Source organism: Oncorhynchus kisutch, linkage group LG18, assembly GCF_002021735.2.
Source record: "Oncorhynchus kisutch isolate 150728-3 linkage group LG18, Okis_V2, whole genome shotgun sequence".
Classification (NCBI taxonomy): Eukaryota; Metazoa; Chordata; class Actinopteri; order Salmoniformes; family Salmonidae; genus Oncorhynchus; species Oncorhynchus kisutch.
In genome coordinates this window covers 29,097,946-29,121,447 of record NC_034191.2, presented here as the reverse complement: position 1 = coordinate 29,121,447, position 23,502 = coordinate 29,097,946, and the positions used below count along the sequence as shown (strand labels likewise).

At 42.1% G+C, this 23,502-nt stretch overlaps 1 protein-coding gene across 1 annotated transcript in view; it reads right to left on the bottom strand.

The window, feature by feature from the left end:
* Positions 1-12,043, bottom strand: part of LOC109909108 (nectin-3-like protein) — a 75,379-nt gene extending 63,336 nt beyond the window's left edge. The window contains exon 1 of the mRNA XM_031796223.1: positions 11,854-12,043. Coding sequence (XP_031652083.1) covers positions 11,854-11,947 — 94 coding nt within the window. The 5' untranslated portion in view covers positions 11,948-12,043. The remainder of the gene's footprint in view (positions 1-11,853) is intronic.
* Between the last annotated feature and the right edge of the window lie 11,459 nt (positions 12,044-23,502).

Below are 23,502 nucleotides of genomic sequence, written 5' to 3'. Positions count from 1 at the left end.
AGTTTCCCATAACCCATGAGCTCCTATCCTAGAGGGACTACTCTGCTGACTGTGCACATCCTGCCTACACTGCCCTGTGCCACTCTAATACCTCTGTTAAATACTGTTAAACCACAATGCCCCAATTGCATCAGGTGTTTGCTGTGATCTGCTCTCCCAGTGTAAGCAGCAGTGGGCAAAATAGTTTTTAAAGGTTGCCTCTATTCATTCACAGTATGGTCATTAACCATGACAAATATCTGAAAGCCATTTATGCCACCCAGTTATAAATATGGAAGACTCCAAGAAGCCAGAATATAACCTAAGAAGCAATGGCAACACTTAGGTTGCCCGTGTGCTATCATGTAGCCTAGTTACTTTGCATGAAACTACATTTTAGATAAATAAGACCTACATGAAAAAGCCTAATGGTTGAATTGTAAGTTACAAACTTAGCTTTGTTACTGTGTAGTTATATGCAAATAGCCTAATGCACACCACAAAATGAAGAAGTAAGACAACTAGTTTAATGGATTCTGTATGGAACTTTATAGAGCGACTGAAACATTCAGATTGACTTTGTTCATTCCAGAACAACAGAGTTCTTTGAATATAGAAGAAAAAAACCTCACATCAAACAGTATAGCCTACTTCCTAAACAACAGCATGGTATGAAAGACATGAATTGAACATCATGTCACTGAACCTGATAGCGATTCCTTCCTAAAAGGAAAACAGAGCTCTGGAAGAAGTGCGGTGTCACAGCTTCATAGGCAGCAGCATTGCTTACTGTTTAATCCCAGTTAGAGCCATGTTCAAGAGCGGATGTCCCATGATGCCAGGGCTGGAGGTCAATCTGTTACATTCACTAATGGACTATTACTGTAGTACCGGACGGGGTGCTGCTGTACAGCCTGCATGGCTTGCTGTTTGGGGTTTTAGGCTGGGTTTCTGTACAGCACTTTGAGATATCAGCTGATGTACGAAGGGCTATATAAATAAATTTGATTTGATTTGATGGCTGCAGTTGCATCCCAAAAGGTGCCCATAGGGCTAGTCTAAAGTAGTGCACTATAGGGAATAGGGTGCCAATTGGGAAGCATGGCTACCTCTGATCTGACAGTCACATCTGTCAGAGGAGGAGGAAGGGGGCTCTGCAGCACACTCCCCACACAGCCACCCTGCTCCCCACACAGCCAGCCCGCTCCCCACACAGCAAGCCACCAGCAGCCACTTCCCACAACAAAGCACAACACTCATCTTCTGATGGGTCTTCCTTCAAAATAGCCTTTTAATGTGATAGGGAGATTTCAGACCCGAATCTGCTGCTGCCTCACAAGTGAGATTAAGAGAGGATCAGATGGGATACAACAGCTGCACATCATAGATGTGAACCAAAAACACAGCTTCTTTCGAAGCCTTGTATAGCTAAGCTTACCAATAGCAATTACCTCTTGCTTTTCCAAAACATAGCAAGGCCAGATTTGGTTTGTTGTGTGTGTACTGTGTAGACTTATTGAAATAGCTTCAAAATAGTTTGCTTGGCTCTGAACTTTAACCAAAAAGAGGAAGAAAAATAATGGTAATTTATTAGTAACAGAGACTGATAAAGTGGAGAGAAACTAATAAAGTGCATCAGCAATGGCGCCTTTTTGTAGGCACTAATGGAGGCTCACTCTGGCATGGCGCGTTGGACAAAGCCTTTGGGGAAATTAATGTATTTTTTGTGGGGTTTTTGGATAAACAAACAAAAATAAGGTATTCCGTAAACACAGGCTTAGGAGATCTTTACTTGTTGTTCTATTAGATCATTTTTATCAGCCAACATCCCTTTATTTATTTATTTCACCTTTATTTAACCAGGTAGGCTAGTTGAGAACAATTTCTCATTTGCAACTGCGACCTGGCCAAGATAAAGCATAGCAATTCGACACATACAACAACACAGAGTTACACATGGAATAAACAAAACATACAGTCAATAATACAGTAGAACAAAAGAAAGTCTATATACAGTGAGTGCAAATGAGGTAAGTTAAGGAAATAAATAGGCCATGGCGGCAAAGTAATTACAATATAACAATTAAACACTGGAATGGTAGATCGGCAGAAGATGAATGTGCAGGTAGAGATACTGGGGTGCAAAGGAGCAAAATAAATAAATAAATACCAGTATGGGGATGAGGTAGGTAGATAGATGGGCTGTTTACAGATAGGCTAAGTACAGGTGCAGTGATCTGTAAAATGCTCTGACAGCTGGTGCTTAAAGCTAGTGAGGGAGATGTGAGTCTCCAGCTTCAGAGATTTTTGCAATTCGTTCCAGTCATGGACAGCAGAGAACTGGAAGGAAAGACGACCAAAGGAGGAATTGGCTTTGGGGGTGACCAGTGAGATATACCTGCTGGAGCGCGTGCTACGAGTGGGTGCTGCTATGGTGACCAGTGAGCTGAGATAAGGTGGGGCTTTACCTAGCAGAGACTTGTAGATAACCTGTAGCCAGTGGGTTTGGCGACGAGTATGAAGCGAGGGCCAACCAACGAGAGCGTACAGGTCGCAATGGTGGGTAGTGTATGGGGCTTTGGTGACAAAACGGATGGCACTGTGATAGACTGCATCCAGTTTGTTGAGTAGAGTGTTGGAGGCTATTTTATAGATAACATCACCAAAGTCGGGGATCGGTAGGATGGTCAGTTTTACGAGGGTATGTTTGGCAGCATGAGTGAAGTATGCTTTGTTGCGATATAGGAAGCCGATTCTAGATTTAATTTTGGATTGCTTAATGTGAGTCTGGAAGGAGAGTTTACAGTCTAACCAGACACCCAGGTATTTGTAGTTGTCCACGTATTCTAAGTCAGAGCCGTCCAGAGTAGTGATGCTGGACGGGCGAGCAGGTGCGGGCAGCGATCGATTGAAAAGCATGCATTTAGTTTTACTTGCGTTTAAGAGCAGTTAGAGGCCACTGATAGAGAGTTGTATGGCATTGAAGCTCGTCTGGAGGTTAGTTAACACAGTGCCCAAGGATTTGTCATTATGAGGTATTTTATGTATATTGATGAGGAACATTTTATATTTAAGTCAAAGGGTCTATGGTCTTCAATTACAGACCTCACAGTTTGGTGGAACCACACCTGTGACTATCCCCTCCTCCCCTTAGTCGACCTCATCAGTCTTTCTATACTCTGGGAGCGCTGAAAATGACACATTCAGGAAATTTTGTCTACCCTCCAACTCTATCAAATCTGCTCTTCTTAAAATCCCCCACAGTCCATACAGTCAGAGGAATCCCTGGCACACTGTCCAACACTAGTCTACACACTACATCACCTTTTACTGCAAAACATATAGCTCCCTAAGCACTGTTTATCTACTGTCTGATGGTCAAGATTTATGAACCCATAAATAATGTGGTCGTAAAGAGAGTGAGAAAGACAGCATACATGCAGGCGTGGTTGTGTGGAAGGGGAGTTATTACCAATCTCGGCTATAATGGGGTCATATCAGATTACTTCAGACTACAACAACAATAATACAGATCAGTGATTTACTGTTATTTGCTTTGGTTAATGTTTTTCCTGGTTCATTTTTTACTTTAATAAATGGTAGTACAGTATGTGTTGTGTCCTGCTATGAGTATGTGGTATAGTATGGTATAGGTTACATCCTAAATGACACCCTATTCCCTATATTGTGCATTATCTTTGACCAGAGCCCTGGCCCTGGTCAAAAGAAGAGCACTATAAGGAGAATATGGTGCCATTTGTGACCCAACCACAGAGTGGAGTATAGTATGCCTCCCTCCCCAGCTGCTCTGTTTGTGACAGCAAGACTGGAAGGTGCTCTGGAATGGAGCCCAACTGCAGGTCAATACTTCCAGACTCTGCGGCAGCAGTGCTTTTCCTCTCAGTCACTGAAATGTCTTAATTTCCCCTGCCGCCACACACACCCAGCCTTAAGAGGCTCCACTTCTCTCCCCTGCTCGCCTCTCCTCCTCCTGACATGTTCCATTCCTTTCTCCTGTTTTTATTTCTCAATTTCCCATTGTATACCAGCCTCCTTAGTCCTCATATCATTCAGTCTCAACTCCCTCTTTTTCCTCAAGCAACAGCATAGGCACTGACATGTGGAATGAGATTGAGGACATGAAAGTCTGTATTATTAAATCAATGCAAGTCAATGCAAGTCATTTAGGATATCATGATTCCAGTAGTTAGCTAAATTACTGTCACCCTTGATATCAAGGAAACATGATACAGTGACAAAATGTTAATGTGGGGAATCTGAGGGGGGATTTTAATTTTTTTACTTTGTTAATATAGAGTATTACAGTATGAGTCATGATACCCATAAAACCTAACAAGGAAATTGTTTCAATAAGACCCCAAGCCATAAGACTTCTGAACAATTAAGCAAATGGCCACCCGGACTATTTACTCCTCTTGCACTTTGATGCAGTGCCTTAGACCAATGCGCCACTCAGGAGCACACTGCTGGTACTCACTGTCTATTATCTACTGCATAGTCACTTTACCCCTACCTACATGTACAAATACCTCGACTAATCTGTACTCCTGCACATTGACTTGGTACTGGTACTCCCTGTATATAGCCCCGTTATTTACATTTTATTGTTACTTTTTATTTTACTTTAGTTTATTTAGTAAATCTTTTCTTAACTATTTCTGGAACTGCATTGTTGGTTAAGGGCTCGTAAGTAAGTATTTCACGGTAAGGTCTACTACACCTGTTGTGTTCGGAGCATGTGACAAATAAAATCAGATTTTGATTTAATTTGTTTTTCCACCATAAATGTTTCCATAGAGGCTTTTATAAACACTTAAAATAAGGTCTGCGTTTTGTGTGGTCTTACCCCGGGGTGACGTTTTGATAACCTTGTAAATCTCTCTAGGACTATGTGACTTTTAATAAATATATTATTTAACCTTTATTTAAATAGGCAAGTCAGTTAAGAACACATTTTTATTTACAATGACAGCCTACCCTGGCGACGCTGGGCCAATTGTGTGCCGCCCTATGGGACTCCCAATCACAGCCGGATGTGATACAGCCTGGAATTGGAACAGGGATTATAGTAACGCCTCTTGCACTGAGGTGCATTGCCTTAGACCACTGTGCCACTCGGGAGCCCATCTCGCATGTTGTCTACTTTTATGCTAATTAGCATTTTTGAATCAGAGAGTAAAAATTCTGTTAGGGGATACCTACTCTGAAGTGGGTGTGCGCTCTTCACAACTCGATTCACCTTTGAGCTCCTAAACAACTGCAATTCTTCTTTTATTTTGGCAAAGGGTAAAGTCTACAAAACTTTGTTCACTCTTTTCGGTACAGATTCTAGTTTTGGGAACAGAAAACTGCATTGAAATCAAATGTGTTATTAATGAGAAAATTTGTAGAATGATGGGAACAAAATAGATCTCGTTCCATCTTCTTCCACTGACAGTGTCGTGCCGAAAAGCTTCCCCCTGACAGAATTCTCCCCCCGCCTTTGCGTGAACATGGACGCACTCAATTCTTCATTGCTGCGAGTTGCTTGCTAGTTGAGATTTCTGATCACGTTAGGCTGCGTTTCATTTTATTTTTTGTGTCGGTTTGATCGCAGGGGAGCCACTAGTAATGTCTGCAGTTTTCAGTTAGGCTATTTGTTTCAAGTGTATTAGTCTATAAATAAATCTCTTTGCCAAAATGTGTCCTCTCCCATGTCTTATTTGACTAGTAGTTCTGAAATGTTTTTTGCTTGCCTAAATTTGACTCCTTCCTATGTTTAATATAATACACATACATTACTTGTTAATTTTGGTTGCCTATCCTGACGTGAAGTTTGTTCTATAGAAATGTGTGCCACAAGAAGTATTAGACTCTAGACACAAAAGGAAGTGGTTATTTCAGCAATAAGTTTTCAGAGCCCTCTACTGTTCTCTCTACCCATCCCTCAATCCCCCATCCCATCGTGCTTTTCCCTCTAATGGCTTTTCCTACATTTTTTTTTACACTTTTTCTGTTTTAGTTTTTAAGACTGTAGGTACAGTATAAATAATAAAAATAATAATAACAATAAATAAAAGGTGTACTCTGGGTTGAAAAATAAATATATTCAAATATATAAGTCAACATGAGTGCATATCCATAATCACAGGAAACTGTTATAATAGAAAAAAATAAATACATGTATAATAATATAATTAACAAAACTATGACTGAATGTGCCTCCGTGAAGAATCTCCTCCCCAATAGGGCACCTCCGCCATCTCCATCAACCTCCCCCCACCCCTCAACCACAAAACACAATAATGACAATAATAATAATAATAGAAATTAAAATCCTAAATATATATATACAGTTGTGGCCAAAAGTTTTGAGAATGACACAAATATTAATTTCCACAAAGTTTGCTGCTTCAGTGTCTTTAGATATGTTTGTCAGATGTTACTATGGAATACTGAAGTATAATTACAAACCTTTCATAAGGATTTAATTGACAATTACATGAAGTTGATGCAAAGACTCAATATTTGCAGTGTTGACCCTTCTTTTTCAAGCCTCTGCAATCCGCCCTGGCATGCTGTCAATGAACTTCTGGGCCACATCCCTGACTGGTGACAGCCCATTCTTGCATAATCAATGCTTGGAGTTTGTCAGAATTTGTTGGTTTTTGTTTGTCCACTCGTCTCTTGAACACAAGTTCTCAATGGGATTAAGGTCTGGGGAGTTTCCTGGCCATGGACCCAAAATATCGATGTTTTGTTCCCCAAGCAACTTAGTTATCACTTCTGCCTTATGGCAAGGTGATCCATCATGCTGGAAAAGGCATTGTTCATCACCAAACTGTTCCTGGATGGTTGGGAGAAGTTGCTCTCGGAGGATGTGTTGGTACCATTCCTTATTCATGGCTGTGTTCTTTGGCAAAATTGTGAGTGACCCCACTCCGTTGGCTGAGAAGCAACCCCACACATGAATGGTCTCAGGATGCTTTACTGTTGGCATGACACAGGACTGATGGTAGCGCTCACCTTGTCTTCTCCGGACAAGCTTTTTTCCAGATGCCCCAAACAATCGGAAAGGGGATTCATCAGAGAAAATTGCTTTACCCCAGTCCTCAGCAGTTCAAGCCCTGTACCTTTTGCAGAATATCAGTCTGTCCCTGATGTTTTTCCTGGAGAGAAGTGGCTTCTTTGCTGCCCTTCTTGACACCAGGCCATCCTCCAAAAGTCTTCGCCTCACTGTGCGTGGAGATTAGAGGTCGACCGATTAATCGGACTGGCCGATTAATTAGGGCCGATTTCAAGTTTTCATAACAATTGGAAATTGGTAATTTTGGACACCGATTTTGCAGATTTCTTTTGGTTTTACACCTTTATTTAATCTTTATTTAACTAGGCAAGTCAGTTAAGAACACATTCTTATTTTAAATGACGGCCTAGGAATGGTGGGTTAACTGCCTTGTTCAGGGGCAGAACGATAGATTTTTACCTTGTCAGCTCAGGGATTCAATCTTGCAACCTTACGGTTCACTAGTCCAACACTCTAACCACCTGCCTCACGAGGAGCCCGCTTGTTATGCGAATGCAGTAAGACGCCAAGGTGAGTTGCTAGCTAGCATTAAACTTAATCAATCATAATCACTAGTTATAACTACACATGGTTGATGATATTACTAGTTTATCTAGCATGTCCTGCATTGCATATAATCGATGCAGTGCGCATTCGCGAAAAAGGACTGTCGTTGCTCCAACGTGTACCTAACCATAAACACCAATGACTTTCTTAAAATCAATACACAGAAGTATATATTTTTAAACCTGGCTATTTAGCTAAAAGAAATCCAGGTTAGCAGGCAATACTGATGGATGCCACCCGTTAGATAAAATACGGAATAGTTCCATATTTCACTGAAAGAATAAACGTCTTGTTTTCGAGATGATAGTTTCCAGATTCGACCATATTAATGCCCTAAGGCTCGCATTTCTGTGTGTTATTATGTTATAATTAAGTCTATGATTTGATAGAGCAGTCTGACTGAGCGATGATAGGCACCAGCAGGCGCATAAGCATTAATTCAAACAGCACTTTTGTGCGTTTTGGCAGAGATTAGGCTGGTGTAACGATGTGATGTGAAATGGCTAGTTAGTTAGCGGGGTGCGCGCTATTAGCGTTTCAAACGTCACTTGCTCTGAGACTTGAAGTAGTTGTTCCCCTGGCTCTGCATGGGGAACTCTGCTTCGAGGGTGGCTGTTGTTGGCTGTTGGGTGGCTGTTGTTGTTGTGTTCCTGGTTCAAGCCCAGGTAGGAGCGAGGAGAGGTATGGAAGCTATACTGTTACACTGTTACACTGGCAATACTAAAGTGTCTATAAGAACATCCAATAGTCAGGTATATGAAATACAAATGGTATAGAGAGATAGTCCTATAATAACTACAACCTAAAACGTCTTACCTGGGAATATTGAAGACTCATGTTAAAAGGAACCACCAGCTTTCATATGTTCTCATGTTCTGAGCAAGGAACATAAACATTAGCTTTCTAACATGGCACATATTGCACTTTTACTTTCTTCTCTAACACTTTGTTTTTGCATTATTTAAACCAAATTGAACATGTTTCATTATTTATTTGAGGCTAAATTGATTTTATTGATGTATTATATTAGGTTAAAATAAGTGTTAATTCAGTATTGTTGTAATTGTCATTATTACAAATAAATGACAAAAATCGGCCGATTAATCGGTATCGTCTTTTTTTGTCCTCCAATAATCGGTATTGGCGTTGAAAAATCATAATCGGTCGACCTCTAGTGCAGATGCACTCACACCTGCCTGCTGCCATTCCTGAGCAAGCTCTGTACTGGTGGTGCCCCGATCCCGCAGCTGAATCAACTTTAGGAGACGGTCCTGGCGCTTGCTGGACTTTCTTGGGCACCCTGAAGCATTCTTCACAACAATTGAACCGCACTCCTTGAAGATCCGATAAATGGTTGATTTAGGTGCAATCTTACTGGCAGCAATATCCTTGCCTGTGAAGCCCTTTTTGTGCAAAGCAATGATGGTGGCACATGTTTCCTTGCAGATAACCATGGTTGACAGAGGAAGAACAATGATTCCAAGCACCACCCTCCTTTTGAAGCTTCCAGTCTGTTATTCGAACTCAATCAGCATGACAGAGTGATCTCCAGCCTTGTCCTCGTCAACACTCACACCTGTGTTAATGAGAGAATCACTGACATGATGTAAGCTGGTCCTTTTGTGGCAGGGCTGAAATGCAGTGGAAATGTTTTTTGGCAAAGAGGGACTTTGCAATTAATTGCAATTCATCTGATCACTCTTCATAACATTCTGGAGTATATGCAAATTGCCATCATACAAACTGAGGCAGCAGACTTTGTGAAAATTAATATTTGTGTCATTCTCAAAACCTTTGGCCACGACTGTATATGTACAGTACATATAAATAGTCACAGAACACTCAACTTATCTCTTTTCCTACATCAGATATGCAGGTGACAATCCACCTGGATGACAGCACATAATCAGCAAGACGGAGATGCTCTTCGAGGGAATGCCTGCCCATTCTCAGATGTTAGATAATCCGAGATGATCACGTCATTTACATTCCAGCCATTTTCAACTCCAGATTTGACTACTTCAACTCACACCCTGCTGGAATCCCTGAATTCTCAAATTACCCTCTGTTATTAATCTCTATATTGTAATCAATAAAGTGTTTCAAAATGCTGTACTTTTATTAGCATATGTTCAGATCATTCCTGAGAGAGAAGCGGTGTAATATCTCCAGATGGGCGTGTGGTACCCTTCCTCACCCATGCCAACAAGATGTTACTTCTTGAGGGGTCTTTGTCTTGAAAGTAAGTATGAGAGTATAAGTAATGTACAATTAACCTTCTGAAAGTATACTGACTAAAAGGCAAAACAGAACTGTCAAATTATATTATAGCTGTGTCGTTGTATACTTGCGAATTAGAATCTTAAGTGTAACATAATTTTGTTGGGGAAAACAAATTTATTTCCCGGTTTGCTGAATGTGATCTGAAGGAGGAGTCAATTGTCATTTCAAACAGGGACAAAGATGTTAACATCATGAGAGAAGAAATAGCAGTCACTCTCCTCCAAAACACTAGCCAACTGACCTGAGCCAACTGTGCCACTTCTGTGGGAAGCTGGACAATAATGAGGAAGACACTAACTGGGTAATTGCTTGTTCACTTCTAAAGGCACATTTTTAGGAGTACGATTTTGTATAAGCAGTTGTCTGATAATTAAATAATTGTAATTCAAGAAAATGTACTTAATGATTTAAATATGAACATTTTTCATATAAATTTCAGATTGGTTGTGACTGCCCACGATGGTTCCACCAGACCTGTATGAAAACCATCCCATCATTGGAGGATTATGTGTGCGCTGCCTGTCAGGACTAGGTTAGGCTTGAGTTCCAGGCGATGGTTTCACCTGGAAAACTTTCCATAAAAAGTGGACTAAATTTTCAGTTGAGCTGGTGCAGCTTTCCAATATTTGTTTATGTTATTTATTGTCTTTTTATATTTGATTTATTGTCATTTTATCTTATTATGCAAAGATTTACATTTCTATTTCTTATTTAATGTTTGTTAACAAACTTAACTTTGTCATGTTTTTGTGTTATTGTGTGATAATATTTTTGTATTATCATTATTTTCTTAAACATTACAAAATGTTTCTAAAATAAAAGTTTGTTACTTTATACTCTAATTTTGCTTTCTGTGGCACACACTACTGGTCAACATGAGCTACCAAAATGATTCTGAAGTGTGCCAAGCCTTGCAGTCCCCCCCCCACACACAGCTATTTTCCTGAATTTTGTGGCTAGAGTCAAATACCTTCTGTGGCACACATCAGAGTCAAATACTTTCTATAGAACAAACTTCACGTAGGCAACCGAAATTAATAATTAATGTATGTGTGTGTGTTAAATTAAACTGAGGGAGAAAAATGTATGCAAGCAATAAACATTTCAGAACAACTATAAGACATGGGAAAGATTACGAATTTATTGCTCGAGCTTTATTTATAGACTAATACAATTGAAACAAATAGCCAAACCGAAAACTGCAGACATTACTACTTCCTCCCCCGCGATCAAACCGAAATATAAAAATGTATATAAAATTAAATGCAGACTAAAGTAATCAGAAATCCAAACTAGCACGCAAGTCGTGATGAATGAAGAATTGAGTGAGTGCGCGTTCACGCGAAGATGGGGGGAGAATTTCTGGCACAACACCGGCCAATGCAATGTGCTACCATATCTGGCAGTGAGTGGAAACGCCAAGTGGATGCTTCACAATAGAAACCGCAAACTTAATTAAAGCGCACAACAAACGAAATGGTCGGACACCTGAGATTAGCTAACACTAGTTAGTTGTCAGCACACGATATCAGAAAGCTTCATTTTGTTGAAGTAAGTTACTGTAAATAGAGCCACACAATATATCAAACAATATTTCCTTAGTTGCGATGGCAAATTTCGATTCGAAAGATGCCGGGGAAAAAGTGAACTTCATTGCATTTGTTAGTAATGACGCACAGTAGCCAATGGAGTAAATACTAGAACGTTAACTAGCCTTGTGATCATACTTTAATTGAGGGACTAAAACCCGTAACTCGCGACTGTGCACACACACACACACACACACACGTCGTTCCCATTCCGGTCATAGAATTAGCATTCCCGTTAGCAAAGCTAGCTAGCTACAGACAGTACTTTACCAAGTAGCTATCAAACAACAACTTCAAATGCCAACTTCAATATCCAGAACTTTAAAATACATTCGTAAATACAGAAGTAAAAGAAAACGAATAACTTACAGGTAAACCCATAAATGAGAAGCAAAACTGTGGCGGCTTGCAGTCCATTGGGCGGCAGAGTCTTGTGGTAATCGAGTAGCAATCTTTTCGCCATGATTTCCCAGTGCACTTTCGTTCCTTACCTCGCTCAGCTTCTACGTCTGTTCTACTGCTGATTGCTTCTCTAGCAACTCCTCTCCATAGCGACCGCCCGGGCGCGAGAGCTGTACCACTTCTGGGATTGACAGGGGCACACACCTTAATCAGTCAACAAATTCCTTTTGTTATGCACTTTGTAAATACATGAATACATTTTACAGTGTATAGCTAAGTAGTTAATGTGTCAAGACTTTATAGACCTTTATTAGACTTAAACCCCTTATTATTGACCAACGACTAAGTGAAATTGAAATGGTGCACTGTAAATCATCTTATATCAGTCATCCATTCAAGAATAGCCCTAATATAATTTCACAATTAGGCATATTTTTGTTGTGATAGTGTACTTTCACAGGGTATTTCATTTCTGTCAGTTGTGTAATGTAGTCGATCCTGTGTTTGTGATCACTTTGAGAATGATCCCTTGTCTGAAAGACATGAATCAAATAAACATTTAGGAGAGTGCAAGACCTGAGTCAAGATCCCTTAACCAGTGTTAATTAAGTCTAAAAACAACTGTTGGTATTGTTTACAACCCCTTTAAAGAAAACACAGCAGGTCTGGAGTTAACATTCCATCCAACCAAATAGCATAGCACCATTGCCAGGTTACCACTAAATGAACACTGAAGTCTCCATTTGGATGAGGTCTGATAATCTTCTCATCAATTAGAATGATGGTTTTATCACATACAGTGACTTCAGAAAGTATTCACACCCCTTGACTTTTTCAACATTTTGTTGCCTGAATTTAAAATGGACTAAATCGAGATTTGTTTAAATCAATGGCCTACACACAATACCCCATAATGTCAAAGTTAATTCATATTTTTGGGATTTTTCTTACAAATGAATTAAAAATGAAAGCTGAAATGTCTTGAGTCAATAAGTATTCAACCCCTTTGTAATGGCAAACCTAAATAAGTTCAGGAGTAAAAATGTGCTTAACAAGTCACATAATAAGTTGCATGGACTCACTCTGTGTGCAGTAATAGTCTTTAACATGATTTTTGAATGATTGCCTCATCTCTGTGCCCAACACATACAATTACAGTGGGGCAAAAAAAGTATTTAGTCAGCCACCAATTGTGCAAGTTCTCCAACTTAAAAAGATGAGAGGCCTGTAATTTTCATCGTAGGTACACTTCAAATATGACAGACAAAATGAGAAAAAAAATCCAGAATAATTTTTTATGAATTTATTTGCAAATTATGGTGGAAAATAAGTATTTGGTCAATAACAAAAGTTTATCTCAATACTTTGTTATATACCCTTTGTTGGCAATGACAGAGGTCAAATGTTTTCTGTAAGTCTTCACAAGGTTTTCACACACTGTTGCTGGTATTTTGGCCCATTCCTCCATGCAGATCTCCTCTAGAGCAGTGATGTTTTGGGGCTGTTGCTGGGCAACACAGACTTTCAACTCCCTCCAAAGATTTTCTATGGGGTTGAGATCTGGAGACTGGCTAGGCCACTCCAGGACCTTGAAATGCTTCTTACGAAGCCACTCCTTCCTTGCCCTTTCATGCTGAAAGACCCAGCCACGTTTCATCTTCAACGCCCTTGCTGATGGAAGGAGCTTTTCACTCAAAATCTCACGATACATGGCCCCATTCATTCTTTCCTTTACACAGATCAGTTGTCCTGGTCCCTTTACAGAAAAACAGCCCCAAAGCATGATGTTTCCACCCCCATGCTTCACAGTAGGTATGGTGTTCTTTGGATGCAACTCAGCATTCTTTGTCCTCCAAACACGACGAGTTGAGTTTTTACCAAAAAGTTGTATTTTGGTTTCATCTGACCATATGACATTCTCCCAATTGTCACGCCTTGGTCCTAGTATTTTGTGTTTTCTTTAATTATTTGTTCAGGCCAGGGTGTGACATGGGGTTATTGTATTGTCTTATTGGTTTTTTTTGTAGGCATTGGGATTGTGGTTGATTAGGGGTGTGTCTAGTATAGGCTTGGCTGCCTGAGGCGGTTCTCAATCAGAGTCAGGTGATTCTCGTTGTCTCGGATTGGGAACCGTATTTAGGTAGCCTGAGTTTCACTTTGTATTTCGTGGGTGATTGTTCCTGTCTCTGTGTAGTTTCACCAGATAGGCTGTAATTAGGTTTCACGTTCCGTTTGTTGTTTTGTATTTATAAGTTATTTCATGTATCGTCATTTATTTCATTAAAGACATGAGTAACCACCACGCTGCATTTCGGTCCTCTCTTTCGACAAACGAAGAACGCCGTTACAGAATCACCCACCACACACGAGTGGCATGGTTACAGGCAGCGACAACAGGAGCGAAAGGAGGTACTTACGAGACGCTGTTCTGAGGACGTTATGGACAGCAGAAGCATGGAGTATACGACGTGGGATGAAATAGACAGGTGGGCGGCCGACCCAGAGAGAGTGCCTAAGCCCGCCTGGGATTCACTAGAGCAGTGCGAAGAGGGCTATAGGCGAATGGAGTTGGAGAAACAGGCACGGCGGCGCAGAGCGAAACCCGAAAGTCACCCCAAAAAATTTATTGGGGGGGGCTCAGAGGGAGAGTGGATGAGTCAGGTGTCAGACCTGAGCCAACTCTCCCTGTTAATCGTGAGGAGCCAAGGAGGAGACCAGAACCAGAGCCGGTGTTAGAGGTGAGCGAAGCACAGACTGTGAAGGAGTTAATAGGGAAAGTGGAGTGGAGAGTAATGAGGGAGTTGCTAGCTTGGTGCTATAGATACCATATTCGTCCGACGGATCGTGTCGGGGATTTGATGGCACCTGAGTTAGCGCTCCATACTCGTCCTGAGGTGCGTGTTAGTCGGCTGGTGAAGTTGGTGCCAGCCTCACGCACCAGGTCTCCTGTGCACATCCCTAGCCTTGCACGTCCTGTGCCAACACTACTCTCAAGATCTCCAGTACGCCTTCACGGTCTAGCCCATCCTGTGCCACCTCCACACTCCAGTCCTCCGGTGGCAGCTCCCCGCACCAGGCTTCATGTGCGTGTCCTCGCTCCAGTATCACCAGTGCCAGCACCATCAGGCCTACAGTGCGCCTCGCCTCTCCTGCGCTGTCGGAGTCTCCCGCCTCTCCAGCGCTGTCGGAGCCTTTCTCCTCTCCTGCGCTACCGGAGTCTCCTGTCTGTTCAGCGCTATCAGAGCCTTCCTTCCCTCCTGCGCTGTCGGAGTCTCCCGCCTGTTCAGCGCTATCAGAGCCTTCCTCCTCTACAGCGCTGCCGGAGCCTCCTGCCTGTTCGGAGCAATCAGAGCTGTCAGCCTGCATGGAGCAGTCAGAGCTGTCAGTATGCATGAGGCAGCCAGAGCTGTCAGTCTGCAAAGAGCTGTCAGTCTGCAAGGAGCTGTCAGTCTGCAAGGAGCTGTCAGTCTGCAAGGAGCTGCCAGTCTGCAGGGTGCTGTCAGCCTGCATGGAGCAGTCAGAGCTGTCAGTCTGCATGAAGCAGCCAGAGCTGTCAGTCTGCAAAGAGCTGCCAGTCTGCAAGGAGCTGTCAGTCTGCAAGGAGCTGTCAGCCTGCATGGAGCAGTCAGAGCTGTCAGTCTGCATAGAGCAGCTAGATCCGCCAGTCAGCCATGATCTTCTAGATCTGCCAGTCAACCAGATTCTTCCAGATCAGCCTGTCAACCAGAATCTTCCAGATCTGCTAGTCAACCAGAATCTTCCAGATCTGCTAGTCAACCAGAATCTTCCAGATCTGCTAGTCAACCAGAATCTTCCAGATCTGCTAGTCAACCAGAATCTTCCAGATCTGCTAGTCAACCAGAATCTTCCAGATCTGCTAGTCAACCAGAATCTTCCAGATCTGCTAGTCAACCAGAATCTTCCAGATCCGCCAGCCAGCCAGGATCTACCAGAGCCTACTACCTACCTGGGCTTCCTCTCAGTACTGGGCTTCCTCTCAGTACTGGGCTTCCTCTCAGTTCCGGGCTGCCCCTCAGTCCCGGGCTGCCCCTCAGTCCCGGGCTGACCCTCAGTCCCGGGCTGCCCCTCAGTCCCGGGCTGACCCTCAGTCCCGGGCTGCCCCTCAGTCCCGAGCTGCCCCTCAGTCCCGAGCTGCCCCTCAGTCCCGAGCTGCCCCTCAGTCACGAGATGCCCCTCAGTCACGAGCTGCTCCTCAGTTCTGTGGGGTTCTGGGTGAGGACTATTAGGCCATGGTCGGCGGCGAGGGTGGATTATCCCAGGACGCGAAGGGGAGGAACTATGACATTTATGGAGTGGGGTCCACGTCCCGAGCCGGAGCCGCCACCATGGACAGACGCCCACCCGAACCCTCCCTATGGTTTTGAGGTGCGTCCGGAAGTCCGCACCTTGGGGGGGAGGGGGTTCTGTCACGCCTTGGTCTTAGTATTTTGTGTTTTCTTTAATTATTTGTTCAGGCCAGGGTGTGACATGGGGTTATTGTATTGTCTTATTGGGGTTTTTTGTAGGCATTGGGATTGTGGTTGATTAGGGGGGTGTCTAGTATAGGCTTGGCTGCCTGAGGCGGTTCTCAATCAGAGTCAGGTGATTCTCATTGTCTCGGATTGGGAACCGTATTTAGGTAGCCTGAGTTTCACTTTGTATTTCGTGGGTGATTGTTCCTGTCTCTGTGTAGTTTCACCAGATAGGCTGTAATTAGGTTTCACGTTCCGTTTGTTGTTTTGTATTTATAAGTTATTTCATGTATCGTCATTTATTTCATTAAAGACATGAGTACCCACAACGCTGCATTTCGGTCCTCTCTTTCGACAAACGAAGAACGCCGTTACACCAATCTTCTTCTGGATCATCCAAATGCTCTCTAGCAAACTTCAGACGGGTCTGGACATGTACTGGCTTAAGCAGGGGGACACGTCTGGCACTGCAGGATTTGAGTCCCTGGCGGCGTAGTGTGTTACTGATGGTAGGCTTTGTTACTTTGGTCCCAGCTCTCTGCAGGTCATTCACTAGGTCCCCCCGTGTGGTTCGGGGATTTTTGCTCACCGTTCTTGTGATCCTTTTGACCCCACGGGGTGAGATCTTGCGTGGAGCCCCAGATCGAGGGAGATTATCAGTGGTCTTGTATGTCTTCCATTTCCTAATAATTGCTCCCACAGTTGATTTCTTCAAACCAAGTTGCTTACCTATTGCAGATTCAGTCTTCCCAGCCTGGTGCAGGTCTACAATTTTGTTTCTGGTGTCCTTTGACAGCTCTTTGGTCTTGGCCATAGTGGAGTTTGGAGTGTGACTGTTTGAGGTTGTGGACAGGTGTCTTTTATACTGATAACAAGTTCAAACAGGTGCCATTAACACAGGTAACAAGCCTCTTAAAGAAGAAGGTACAGGTCTGTGAGAGCCAGAAATCTTGCTTGTTTGTAGGTGACCAAATACTTATTTTCCACCATAATTTTTCTCCTTTTCTCTGTCATAGTTGAAGTGTACCTATGATGAAAATTACTAACTAAGTTTCCTCAGTTGAGCAGTGAATTTCAAACACAGATTCAACCACAACGACCAGGGAGGTATTACAATGCCTTGCAAAGAAGGGTCCATATTGGTAGATGGGTAAAAATAAAAAAGCAGAGATTGAATATCCCTTTAAGCATGATGAAGTTTTAAATTACACTTTAGATGGTGTATCAATACACCCAGTCACTACAAAGATACAGGCATCCTTCCCAACTCATTTGCCAGAGAGGAAGGAAGGCCAATGGACTTTAAAAGAGTTACAGAGTTTAATGTCTGCGATAGGAAAAATATCTAAAGATTGATCAACAACATTGTAGTTATTCCACAATACTCACCTAATTGACAGAGTGAAATGAAGGAAGCCTGTACAGAATAATAATATTCCATAACATGCTCAAGTTATTCAGGAAAAAAAATAATTTAGTTGTTTGACAAATAAGGAACAAACAAACCCCAATGATTCCTAGTCATATGAGCTAAATAGTTTGAATACTTTTATTGAGAGAACAATATCAGCAAGTAATTGCTTCATAGCATTGGTCTGCAGTTATAAACAATGACATAATTCTTTCAGACCAACATATACCCAGAAAGTCACAGACTGAAAACAAACACTTGTGTATAGGCTTGAAAACACAGACATTAAATTCCAAGGCAACAATGGGGGAATGTAAGTGACAGAGTTAATATTAACCCCAAGAGGCAGTTCAACCTCCCAAGGTGTCACAGAAGAATTAGAGCAGTAAACTGGTGTAGTGTCACAGTGCCAAGCAAGACAGGCAGAGAGAACAGTCACATGTCACAAAGGCATTCCACACACAGATGAAGAATTGCTGTAACTGATACACCAGTAAGGCCTTCACCCTGCACACTCACTAACCAGTAACATAAACATACTGGAGCACAGCTTCTCTGTGACACACAGCAAATATGTCACTTGTTAGTTTGTAGCATCAGAGACATATTAGGGATCCATAAGAAAACAAATAGAAAGCTGAGCTATAACGTTGTTGCAGGCTGCATCTATAAATATGTCCATTATACCTCTGTATGCACTGGGGCATGTATGACATCTCCATAGCGAGGCCCTACAACAGCTGTATGTGAAAAATAATTTGTTCTCTTAGATCTTCCCATTTATCCTAATCAATCACTCTCCCCAGACCACTTCAGAAATTAATTGTATGTTTGGTTAATGTTGCTCGGTGCAATGGAAATACTTAAAATAGTAGCTTCTTGATGGGATTATTAATCAAATAATCTATTTCTGTTTAATTTTATACTAAGATTATAGGATTTGGTAGCAGTATGGCATAGATCTGGTCAGAATGTGGGACCATTGGCAGCGTAGTACTTTTCCTATGGAAAATATCAACATAATAAGGAACTCATGTGCTATAATCAAATGGTTTATTGAGCCTTTATGGTGTGTGACCTTCGTAACAGTGGTGACTCACAGAGAGACCTCTAGACCCCACTAAACATTTAGTCTGATTGTGTTATTACAATTCCTCCCTGGCAGTCAGAGCTGTATTGGCACCACCTTTCCTGTGACCAGTAGTTGCACATCCACAGACTGATGTTCGAGGCACTTGGTTTAACAGTCTGTAAAAACAACCTTTGTTAAACTTGACATTCCTCCCCAGTCGGTCGCATTGGAGATTGCCAGAGAGCCAGCCCTAGTACACCTCAAACCCCCATGTCCCACACCCGCCTCCCCGCTGTTCCTTCTCCTTCTAAGGCTTGGCCATCTAAGAGCAGCCTGGGGAGGATGGAGGTCATCCGAGTGCTGACGCTGCACACTGTTGTTTACAGCTTGAGTGGTGCCTCCCCTATAATGAACTTTCTCTGCAGCATAACTTGACCTTAGGGGACGCGAGGGAACATAATTAGACTAATTTACCTCAGTCACTTTACAGATATGCATTCTCACAGATTATCACTAAAAGGATTTTGTCCTGTAAATCATTATCATCACTGACTATTCAGCTGGCTTACTATGAGCAGCTACAGTGCACTAGGAAAGTATTCAGACCCCTTGACTTTTTTCACGTTTTGTTACGTTACAGCCTTGTTCTTAAATGGATTACATTGTTTTATTCTCCTCACCAATTTACACAAAATACCCAATAATGACAAAGCAAAAACAGTTTTTGTTTTTTAAATGTTTGCAAATGTATATAAATATATTTTTTTAATGTAATATCACATTTACATACAGTGGGGAGAACAAGTATTTGATACATTGCCAATTTGCATGTTTTCCTACTTACAAAGCATGTAGAGGTCTGCAATTTTAATCATAGGTACACTTCAACTGTCAGAGACGGAATCTAAAACAAAAATCCAGAAAATCACATTGTATGCTTTTTAAGTAATTAATTAGCATTTTATTGCATGATAAATATTTGATACGTCAGAAAAGCAGAACTTAATATTTGGTACAGAAACCTTTGTTTGCAATTACAGAGATCATACGTTTCCTGTAGTTCTTGGCCAGGTTTGCACACACTGCAGCAGGGATTTTGGCCCACTCCTCCATACAGACCTTCCCCAGATCCTTCAGGTTTCGGGGCTGTCGCTGGGCAATATGGACTTTCAGCTCTTTCCAAAGATATTCTATTGGGTTCAGGTCTGGAGACTGGCTAGGCCACTCCAGGACCTTGAGATGCTTCTTACGGAGCCACTCCTTAGTTGCCCTGGCTGTGTGTTTCGGGTCGTTGTCATGCTGGAAGACCCAGCCACGACCCATCTTCAATGCTCTTACTGAGGGAAGGAGGTTGTTGGACAAGATCTTGCGATACATGGCCCCATCCATCCTCCCCTCAATACGGTGCAGTCGTCCTGTCCCCTTTGCAGAAAAGCATCCCCAAAGAATGATGTTTCCACCTCCATGCTTCATGGTTGGGATGGTGTTCTTGGGATTGTACTCATCCTTCTTCTTCCTCCAAACACAGCAAGTGGAGTTTAGACCAAAAAGCTCTATTTTTGTCTCATCAGACCACATGACCTTCTCCCATTCCTCCTCTGGATCATCCAGATGGTCATTGGCAAACTTCAGACGGGCCTGGACATGCGCTGGCTTGAGCAGGGGGACCTTGCGTGCGCTGCAGGATTTTAATCCATGAAGGCGTAGTGTGTTACTAACGGTTTTCTTTGAGACTGTGGTCCCAGCTCTCTTCAGGTCATTGACCAGGTCCTGCCGTGTAGTTCTGGGCTGATCCCTCACCTTCCTCATGATCATTGATGCCCCACGAGGTGAGATCTTGCATGGAGCCCCAGACCGAGGGTGATTGACCGTCATCTTGAACTTCTTCCATTTTCTAATAATTGCGCCAACAGTTGTTGCCTTCTCACCAAGCTGCTTGCCTATTGTCCTGTAGCCCATCCCAGCCTTGTGCAGGTCTACAATTGTATCCCTGAAATGCAAATTAATTACTTAAAAATCATACAATGTGATTTTCTGGATTTTTATTTTAGATTCCGTCTCTCACAGTTGAAGTGTACCTATGATAAAAATTACAGACCTGTACATGCTTTGTAATAGAAAATAGAAAATCTTTGGAGGGAGCTGAAAGTCCGTATTGCCCAGGAATCAGGAGGATAGAGTTGTGGTCGGATTTACCAAATGGAGGACGAGGGAGAGCTTTGTATGCGTCTCTGTGTGTGGAGTACAGGTGATCTAGAATTTTTTTCCCTTTGGTTGCACATTTAACATGTTGATAGATATTTGGTAGAACTGATTTAAGTTTCCCTGCATTAAAGTCTCCGGCCACTATGAGCGCCGCCTCTGGGTGAGTGGTTTCCTGTTTACTTATACAGCTGACTGAGTGCGGTCTTAGTGCCAGCATCTGTTTGTGGTGGTAAATAAACTGTCGCGAAAAGTATAGCTGAGAACTCTCTAGGCAAGTAGTGTGGCCTGCAATTTATCACAATATACTCTACCCCTGGTGAGCAAAATCTAGAGACCTCCTTAGATTTTGTGCACCAGCTGTTGTTTACAAATATGCCCAGACCGCCTCCCCTCGTCTCGGAGTGTGCTGTTCTATCCTGCCGGTGCAGCGTATATCCCGCTAGCTGAATATCCATGTCGTCATTCAGCCACGATTCCGTGAAACATAGGATATTACAGTTTTTGATGTCCCGTTGGTAGGATATTTGTGATCGTACCTCTTCTAATTTATTGTCCAATGATTGCACGTTTGCGAGTAATATTGACGGTAACGTCAGCTTTCCTACTCGCCTTCTGCGGGTCCGGACGAGGCATCCGGCTCTTCATCCTCTGTACCTGCGTCGCTTCCTCTTGAGAACTACTGGGATGTCGGGCCTACCGGGTGTTTGGAGAATATCATGTGAGTCTTGCTTGTTGTTCAAAAAATCTTTGTCTAATCTGAGGTGCTGTCCTGTGTTCCAGAAGCTCTTTTCTGCCATAAAATATGGTTGAGGAAACATTACGTACAAAATAAGTTACAAATAACACGAAAAAAACACATAATAGCACAATTGGTTGGGAGCCCGTAAAACTGCTGCCATTTCTTCCGGTGCCATTTTACTGTGGTGGAGTACTGCAGAGATGGTTGTTCTTCTGGAAGGTTCTCCTATCCTGACAGAGGATCTCTGGAGCTCTGTCAGAGTGACCATCGGGTTCTTGGTCACCTCCCTGACCAAGGCCCTTCTCCCTGATTGCTCAGTTTGGCCCGGCGTACAGCTCTAGAAAGAGTCTTGGTGCTTCCTAACTTTTTACATTTAAGAATGATAGAGGCCACTGTGTTCTTGGGGACCTTCAATGCTGCAGACATTTTTTGGTACCCTTCCCCAGATCTGTGCCTCGACACAATCCTGTCTCGGAGCTTTATGGACAATTCCTTCAACTGCATGGCTTGGTTTTTGCTCTAACATGCACTTTTAACTGTGTGACATTATATAGACCTGTGTGAGCCTTTCCAAACCATGTCCAATGAATTGAATTTACCACAGGTAAAGTTGTAGAAACATCTCATGGATGATCAATGGAAACAGGATGCACCTGAGCTCAATTTCAAGTCTCATAGCAAAGGGTCTGAATACATGTATACAAGCTATTCTGTTTTTTAAATATTTAATACATTTGCAAACATTTCTAAAAACCTGTTTTCGCTTTGTCATTATGGGTGTAGATTTATACAGATTTTTAAAAAATGTAATCAATTTTAAAATAAGGCTGTAATGTAACAAAATGTGGAAAAAGTCAAGGGGTTATACTTTCCGAATGCACTGTATTTCTGATCTCTAACAATTGATTGTCATGTTAAAAAGTGTTATGTTAGCTTTGGCTCCATAAGTACGTTATCCAGTCATATGAATGCCTCTCTGCCCAGAGCTTAGTGTGCAGCTTTCTACTGAGGTATGAGAAAGTATTGTCAAACTACTATGTAATTACAGTTTTTCTTAATCTCATACAAGCAATTTTGTGATCTATGTTGAAACATATCTATAGCGGAACGGCAACGACCAAATGCTTAACTTTGATAATTGAGTTGCTTTGTACCTGACTTGCATATCTTAAACCACCTTTTGCTAAACTTTTAATACAAATGTCATCAGTGAATTCAAAATTCATTGTTAAGTGTTTTGTTTAATGAAAATGAACACATTGTTTTCATCAGAAGAAAAATTTGAGAAATTGTGTTCACTGTCTAACTCCAACTGTCATCATCTCCAACATTGTAATCTTCCATTTTAGAGCTTTGCTTTGGCGTGGATTGCGGCCTATACATTCATATCAGTTGTGTTCCTCCATTGTATTCACCTTTCCTTATTTCTTTTATGGACTGTGTTTCTGGGCACCAATGGAACGTCTACAAAACTATGAGCAAACCAGCCTATGTATTGAGTACATGGATTTGGATTGTGATGAAACCGATTGAGGAATTCTGCACACAATATGCTTATTGGGAGTAATTGGCCATAATTCTGCCCGTAATAGTTATACTTCCATTTTTGATCCTCTTGATTTAGTCAAATCAAAGTTAATTGGTCGCGTACACAGTTTAGCAGATGTTCAGCGAAATACTTCTGTTACTAGCTCCTAACAATGCAGTAAAATGGCAA